This window comes from Manacus vitellinus, unplaced genomic scaffold, assembly GCF_001715985.3.
Source record: "Manacus vitellinus isolate BGI_N305 unplaced genomic scaffold, ASM171598v3 scaffold_10_pilon, whole genome shotgun sequence".
Taxonomy (NCBI): domain Eukaryota; kingdom Metazoa; phylum Chordata; class Aves; order Passeriformes; family Pipridae; genus Manacus; species Manacus vitellinus.
Genome location: NW_021938838.1, coordinates 14,645,469 through 14,653,466, shown reverse-complemented (window position 1 = coordinate 14,653,466; position 7,998 = coordinate 14,645,469). Strand labels below are relative to the sequence as shown.

Genomic DNA, 7,998 nt, shown 5'->3' with positions numbered 1-7,998 from the left:
CAACCAACTGATTTGTGGCAAGGATTAGGACAGGGAGAAAATACCTGATAGATTTGTCATTTACAATCTGCTGGTTGTGGTAGAGTGAGGCTCTGCTTTGTCTTTTTCTCGGAGTGCTTGCGTGATGCTGAACGCACATGGGACTTGCTCAAGGCAAAAGCAATGTACTGTAGAATTAGGTACTACATACTGTAGAATCTCTGAATTTCTCATGTTAGCTCAGCTGGTTAGAGCATGTAGGTTGTGAGTTCAATCCCTGTATGGGCCATTCACTTAAGAGCTGGACTTGATGATCCTTGTGAGTCCATTCCAGCTCAGAATATTCTGTGAAATTTCTGTGAAACCAGTTTCCTCTGGTCTGCTCTGAGGTCTCATTTGCAATTTCAGTAACCTTCAGCTGTTTGCCAGTAGGGTTGGTTTCCCAGAAGTGAAAGAGAAAGCAGTTTTGCACACAGTACTTTCTGCGTGTCTGTCCTTTTTGTCTTACAGACTCGCAAACACTGGTTTTATTCCTAAAATTCATTTAGCAGCCAGATTTAATCTGTTACAGTGATCAAATGCTAACTTAAAACGTTCTTTCCAGGATCTTAACTCGCCAAGATGCCCATCCCTGTTGATGATGTGATGCAGCTGCTCTGCCACGTCTCTGAGGCGAGGGGGATGAAAGCTGCTGTCAAACACTCTGGTCGGGGAGCACTGCTGGCAGGTGCCACGGCCTTTCTTGGGGGTCTGATGGGAGGTCCCCCTGGAATCGCTGTAGGTGAGTGTGTTTTGCTTTGGGAACAAGAGGGTGGTTAAATCCCTGAGTGGAGAAACTAGGAAGTCTGTGTAGTTGGTGTAAGTTGAAGGAAAAGAGCATTCAGTGTTGAGATTTTGTGCCTTGGTGGGGAATGAAGAGGAGAGGGGTGAGACAGGGAGGAAGGAGCACAGAGATGATGGCAGCAGTCAGGGGGATGTTGGTACCTGGTGGCACAGAAGAATGAAAATTGGGGTGTGGAGTGAGGTGAGTAAGCATTCTTAACCTTAGCACGAGGCAGGATCATCTTCCAAACGATCTTATTACAAGTTATGTTTATTTCTTTATTTTAAAAGTTCCTGCTATTAATTTCTCTATGAACTTTTTTTTTTTTGTCCTCTGGGATTCATTATTCCCTGTCACTTTGGTTTTTTTCCTGGCGTGGAAAATTACAGGAAAGCCGAAGTCTAATAGTAAAGAGCTGTCTCTCCTCTATAACTCTTGAATTAAGAGTTGTCTAGTTTAAAAGCTGTCTTGCCACTGTCCTGTCAGTCCTGGTCCTTGAATGCTCCTTAGTCCTGCAAGCAGTTCCAGCAATTTCACAGGCTTATTGGTATTGGAGTGAACTGCAATATTCCTGTGTGAGGGTTAGCAAGGTTGAGTTACAAAAAAATAAGGAAATAATGTGTGAGGAGTGATAACAGAAAATGCAAAGTGAAGCTGTGTATTTACTCCTATTACAAGTACAAAGCTTAATTAATAGCCAAAATAGTGTTTTGCAAACATGACTGAAGCTATTAGGAACAAAGAAGGGAAATTAAGCTTTTGTAAGAGATTTGTAAGCTTAAAATCAGAAGTAAAGATAATAATGTTATAATGTAAGTGGCCTGATTCTTGAGTGAGGTGATGAGAAGCACTGAAGTTATTCTTGGATGTGTTTTCTCTTAAGTGTTTGTTTAGGCCTTCATAATGTCTCCCAGTCCCAAGTATATATAAACAACCCTGAGTATTTAGGACAGTTAGAGAAACATTTGCAGTCAAGTGCACTTTCACTTACACAAACAGACTGGATGGCTGTGGGACTGGGTAGCAGGCATTGTACTTCTTGCTGCCTTGCATGAAGAATTAGAGGATGAGTTACTTTCCATCTGCAACAGTAAATGGAGGTACTTGCAGCAATCCTGCTTTTTAAGAACTGCTTGCTCTGAGAATGGGTTGTGGGTGTGTTGCCTGGGGGGGAAAAGTGTGATCATGTAACAAATCTTGTGCCAATGGATGTGGAGCTTAGACATCAATACTTCTAGTGCCTTTTGCATTAAGTGCCCCTAAATCAGGTATTGATGTTCTCGTAAAAGTCCCTCGAAGATGAATTCAGCCATCGTAGGCTTTCACGTATTTCTGTGGTATCATGGGAAAAATTGCCAACTGAGTAAAAGCTGCAAATTACAGAATTTTTGTCTAATGAAAAACTGCATCCCTGTGAGTGCGTAAATGACTTTTTAGGAGCAATTGTGGGGGTGGCAGTTTTGGGGGCAGAGTGGGTTCTGACACCTCTCCATGGTGAGGGTTCTCCTTCCTTCCAGCAGGGTGTGTGCTCTGGGCAGTGCTGTCAGTCGTGTGAGTTGCTGTGGTGCAGGTCAGACTGGTGTCAGAGAACAGTGTGTAGGACTGCCAGGCTGCTTTCTCAGCAGCAGCCACAGTCACAGCAGCTGTAGAGGATCCCTCTGCTGTTACCTTGATGACCTGGAACCCTCTACTTCCCCCGAGCATGTCTTGTCCAGCTGGTGTGGGTGGGCCATGGGTTTAGTAGATGAAAGCATGAATGTGTCCAATGGTTTAGTCTCTGAGCACCTTCAGGGCTGGACTTCATGGGAGTATGAGGCTGCAGTGTGTGATTCTAAGGAAGCAGAAAGCTTGGATCAGTCTGGCAATCTCTAGTAAGAGTAGTGTTAATGAGAGTTGTTGGTCTGGTGTTTTCCTTGGGCGTGGTTTTATTTAGTAGTAGAGCTTATCCTAAAGAGACCAGTGTCCTTGTGTTTCTGCTTTCTAGCTTGAAGCTATTACCATTGATTATGTAAAGAGTTTCTTTGTGATTGCTGTGAATGTAAAGTGCTTTAGAAATCCTTCTTGGTGCTTTGAGTATTGTGTATAAACCTAGTTAAAGAAGACATGTTGATGAAGGCTGTGGATGGGATTTCAGGCTTTAACTGGTAAAGACTAACAACTCTCTGTCTTTTCTAGGTGGAGCATTTGGTGGATTGCTTGGTGCCTGGATGACTTCTGGACAGTTCAAACCAGTCCCTCAGATTTTGTTGGAATTGCCTCCTACTGAGCAGCAGAAACTCTATGATGAAGCTGTTGATGTTATCAGGCACTTAGACTGGACAGATGTGGTTCAGCTGACTGCTCTGGTCATGGGCAATGCTGGTCTGCAGCAGAAGCTCACAGCAGTGCTGGTCAATTATCTCTCCAAAGAGCTGAGAGCACAGATAGAGTATGGAGAATGAACCTTTACAGAGCAGGCCTTTTACACTCTAGTGGGTTTTACTGGCAGTTGTGATTCTGCAACATAGCAATTATTAGTTAGCAGTACCAATTATAAATATAGGCAGATCTAAGTATTGTTTGGGTGTTGGGTTTTGGCATTTGGGATTTTTTTATTATTTGTATTTTATGTGGATTTTTAAGGATAGTGTTAGATTGAAGCATTAACCTGACACTGACTCGCTAAGTAATTTTGAATTACTCTGCACTAGGACTGATTTGAATCGCTGAAGGGAATTACATTTCTCTTATGTTAATGTAACAGTAGTGAAAATTTTCAAAGTCACTGTGTTTTATTTAGGAAATTTGTTTCTGTTTGTGTAAGTGCTTTAATTTTTTTTCTGTGAATGACAATAAGGTGCCAAAGTAGCTAGGGCACTTCAAAAGATTTTACCTACTGTTTCAGTCCTGCCAAGGGAAATTATAAGAAGATATGTTCTTCTACTGTGAACTCAAAGGACTCAATCATTACTTTGTTGTTTGTCACATTTTTATTGCAATTCTTGAGTTATTTATTTCTTTATGTAAGAAGTGAAGCAAATGCCTAAACAAGATTTCAAACAACAGGAAAACAAACTGTGAACAATTTCAATTCAATTTTCACTTTCATTTTCACCAAGTTCCTGGTGCCCTAGAATGGGAAAGCATGGCAAGAATATTCTTTTTAAAAAATGGGGAGCTGAGTCTGCTGGTTTTATATTAGCCCCAGCATCAGGGTTGTCATTTCAGCATTGGTTTCTTGACTGAATCTGAACAGCTGGTCCTCTGTTTTCATTAAAATATTCATAAGAAGCATCACAGTGATCTGTGTTTTGTGTTAAATGAAATTAACTCTTTAAGATTTAAGCCAGGCTTGTACTGGGCAGCCAGCAGTTGGCAGCAGTGGTGGTGGTGGGGTGGAGGGATGTGCCAGCTGCAGTTATTACTGTAAGCATCAAATGCCATGTTGCTAAATGTCCCAGCCAGTTGTTCACATTTGGTTTCAAGGCACTTGTAAAACAAGTTTCTAAGTAGAGAATTGTGCAGGTGTGCCTTCTTTTTATGTAAAAACAAGTGAAACTGCTCTGATAGTTCATTTTTTGCCTAAAATAAAGGTCTAGCTCTCTGTGTGTGGTGAGGTTTCCAGAAGCTGAGGTTTAAATGATAAAGCTTTGAACTCAGAAGTCGCTGTTGTATACATTTGGTTAATTGACTTCTACAGGTACCATTTGCCATTGATAAATTCAGTGGAGTGCAGGGCAGTGATTGTTCTCACTTTTTCAGTGATGTGAAAGAGGAAGTGAATGGTAAGTGGGCACTCCTAACCTTGCCACAGTTTCATAATGCCAAGCCTGAAATCAGTGGGTTTTCAGTTTCATTGACAGATTACACACACTGTAGCTTTTTCAAAATTTTACAAACTTTGTATATCCATCTTACAATACTATTTTTATGACTGGAATTACTTCTATTTGCGATTTTCTGGTTATGTCACATATTAAATTAGTATTTCCAAAATAACACACTGCTAACAGTGGCAGATGATTGAATGATCCAGTGGGATGGAACTTACCATCTTGTACTGTTCAAACTGTTCAAACCCAGAATGAAAGGAGCTGACATCTGAGTGTAGAGCAGGCCATAGGAAAGATGGGGCTTCCAGATCATCTATGATAGTATTTAGTATTTAAAGAGATCATTACAAGTTTCAGAGTAGTTCAGACATCAGTATCATGACCTTCATTTTACAAGTATTCATAAATTTGGGCCCAAACATAAGCAGTGAATTGATTTTTATCACTTGTATCATTGTGGATGGAACTTGTCATCATGTGAGTCTCAGCCTCTGCTCTCCTTTGTTATTCTGTTTCTTAGAGTACTCCTTGAAATGCTTTTTATTACCCCCATAGAAATTATAAACTGGCAAGAACTACAATCTTTTAGCCTTTACTGTGGTATAAAGTGGGCATGTGCCATATGGATACCAAGAGAAATCATGTCCGTGTAGTTGCTAATCTAGTTTATGTCAAACCCCACTGCTGCTGAGCTCCTGAGAAGCTTTAGACTCCATGCCACAGTAGCATGGTCTCAGTCATTATATTAAATTTAACTTGTAGAGTTTTTCAGATGACTTAAGTAGAATCAGAAAAAATGAATTGGATTCTGTTTGTTTTCTGTATCATTATTTAACAGGTTTGATGCTCTTGAAATTTCTTGGAAGGTGGCAGGTTTTCAAAGTGGTGACAATAGGTTTGGAGCTTGGTGTGAGACACATTTTACTGCTGGTAACAGAAGAGGAGAAATGAGTTCAAGTGTTCGTCTCAAGTGAGTTTGGACCTATAAGAATTAGGAAATAATGACTTTTGATTGTGGAGACCCTGATACTTAACTACAGATGGAGAACGGGCATGGCACCCCACAGTGGTTTTGTTGTTTGTGTCTTAGTAGTTTATGACAATTCATGTTGCTGAATGCTGCAGAAAGATCAAATTGTACCTTTACTGCTCTATCTACAGCCCTGTGCTACCATATCAAGGTCACCATGATATTTGGTACGTAGCCTTATGTGGGGATTTGGGCAAGTTAAAAGAACCCTTCAGCAGATTTGATCATCTGAGGAAGAGACCAGCTGCACAAGAATGTCTTAATATCCATCTGTTGCTGGTCTTTGGTAAAGACATGGCTGTCCACCCCTGCATCCCTTGTGGGTGCTGGAAACAGCCACAGGCAGGGGATGGCATCTTCTGAAATCCATTCCAGATGTATAATGTTCAGGCTGAGCGTAAGGCACAGCTATTGCCAAGGAAACAAGGTAACAGTGCCAGCAGTTTTGGGAAGCAGCTGAAAGAGTCACTATGGGGAGATGTACATATTTATATTAAGAAACCATCTGTGATGCTGGTTATTAACCTGGTTTGGTTGTAGATGTGACAGAACCAAGCTAGGTTTTTACTGGCAGTTGGTGTATTTTTAGTTTACAATTCCTTTTTTTTCTATGTGTTTTTTTTTAAGCTTTCTGATTTCAAAATAGAAAGCAACACAAAGTGTTATGTTAGCAAAGAGAGGGAATATATGTTTTTAAAAGGCAATCCTGAATTCAAATAGTAATTGAGATGTGCCACCTAGTGGCAATTAGATTATTTCTTAAACTCAGCCTTTCAAGGCTGCCTCAGTATATGGATAACAGTTACCTTTTCCATGAAAAGTAAAATTAAGTTCTTTATTTGCTCTTACTCTGTCAAATTCCTGGCTTTAGTGAATTTGTATTAGACTACAAATATCAGCCCAGCTATAGACTAGAATTTATATGCATTCCCTGCTGAAGTTGGTTTTTTGGTCATAATCATATGTGAGCTATGACAGCACAAATATTTACTGCAGCTGCATGTCACGTTTAATTATAGTGAGAAAATACAAAATTAGGCAAAGGAGGGCGGTTTACTTTTTGATTACTGGAGGACAAGTGGATTTTGAGAGCTGAGCAGCAGCCAGTTTGCAAAGATGGACTGACCACAGTAGAATTGGCAAGCCAGAGAGGAGTTTGTTTCTTGGAGGGCTGCATTTCCTTGTTCAGTTCTGTCACCTTCAAGTCTGCAGCCACAGCAGCTCTGCCTGGGCCCACAGAGCCTTTGGAGTGGCCCAGGTGTAACTGCTGCTCGCCTGGATCCTGCAGGGCTGAGGAAATCCCGTCTTTTGCTAGTCACTGTCAAAGCACAGACTTCCTAAAGGCCCCATTCCCAATGCATGGCAGGGGCTCCCCAGCTCGATCCTCTGGAGGAGCTTGAGGACTGCAGCAGAGGCCTTGAACAATGTAAAAAAGACATTAAACTGTTGGAGAGCATCCAGAGGAGGGCCATGAGGATGGGGAAGGGCCTGGAGAGGAAGCTGTATGAGGAGTACATATGATGCTGAGGGCACTTGGTCTGTTCAGCCTGGAGAAGAGGTGACAGGGGAGTCCTTGTTGTGGTCTTCAGTGTCCTGAGAAGGGGAAGCAGAGGGGCAGGTACCAATCTTTTCGCTCGTGACCAGTGGCAGGACGCGAGGAAATGGGTGGAGCTGAGTCAGGGGAGGTTTAGGTTGGATATCAGGAAAAAGTTTTTCACCCAGAGGGTGGTTGGGCACTGAACAGGCTCCCAAAGGCAGCAAGCCTGACAGAGTTCCAGGAGCATTTGGACAACGCTCTCAGGCTCATGGTGTGGCTCTTGTGGTGTCCTGTGCAGGGCCCAGAGTTGGGTGATGATCCTGATGGGTCCCTTCCCACTCAGCATACTCTATGACTCCACAGAGAACAGTGCTGGTGTGGCACACATCTCCCTGCTTAGTTAGATACTACAGTTCTCATTAGCTGGAGGTTTCACAGGGTTGTGTTGAGATCCTGTATTGACCCCCTGCCTCCAGAGTGCACAAGAGCTCTGGAAGCAATCCTGAGATCCCATTAACTGGCTGATGCTGAGTGTGCAGCAGGCAGTGAGAACCTCACCACCATCAGTGATCTGCCCAAAAGGTGAGCAGGCAGAGCTGCTGTGAACCTCAGAGCTGAGGTTCTGCAGAGTGAAATATGCCCCTGGAAAGGAAGGTCTGGTGGCTGAGCCTGTTTACGTCGTATTTGTCACATCATCTCTCACCTTGTAGTCCAGTATGAAAAGTAACAGTTTTTCCTCTGTCCTTCCAGGGCTGCACACCCACACCTATGGAGGAGCTTTGCTGGAGAAGAACGTTCCCAAAAGAGACAGTCTCAA

The 7,998-nt window shown here is 42.4% G+C and overlaps 1 protein-coding gene across 1 annotated transcript; it reads left to right on the top strand.

Moving 5' to 3' along the window:
• The first annotated feature begins 545 nt into the window (after positions 1 to 545).
• On the top strand, positions 546 to 4,443 carry CUNH19orf12 (chromosome unknown C19orf12 homolog). The gene is made up of 2 exons (XM_008930640.3): positions 546 to 760; positions 2,978 to 4,443. The coding sequence occupies exons 1-2, from the start codon at positions 601 to 603 to the stop codon at positions 3,241 to 3,243; spliced, it is 426 nt and encodes a 141-aa protein (XP_008928888.1). The 5' UTR covers positions 546 to 600; the 3' UTR covers positions 3,244 to 4,443.
• The last annotated feature ends 3,555 nt before the right edge of the window (positions 4,444 to 7,998 follow it).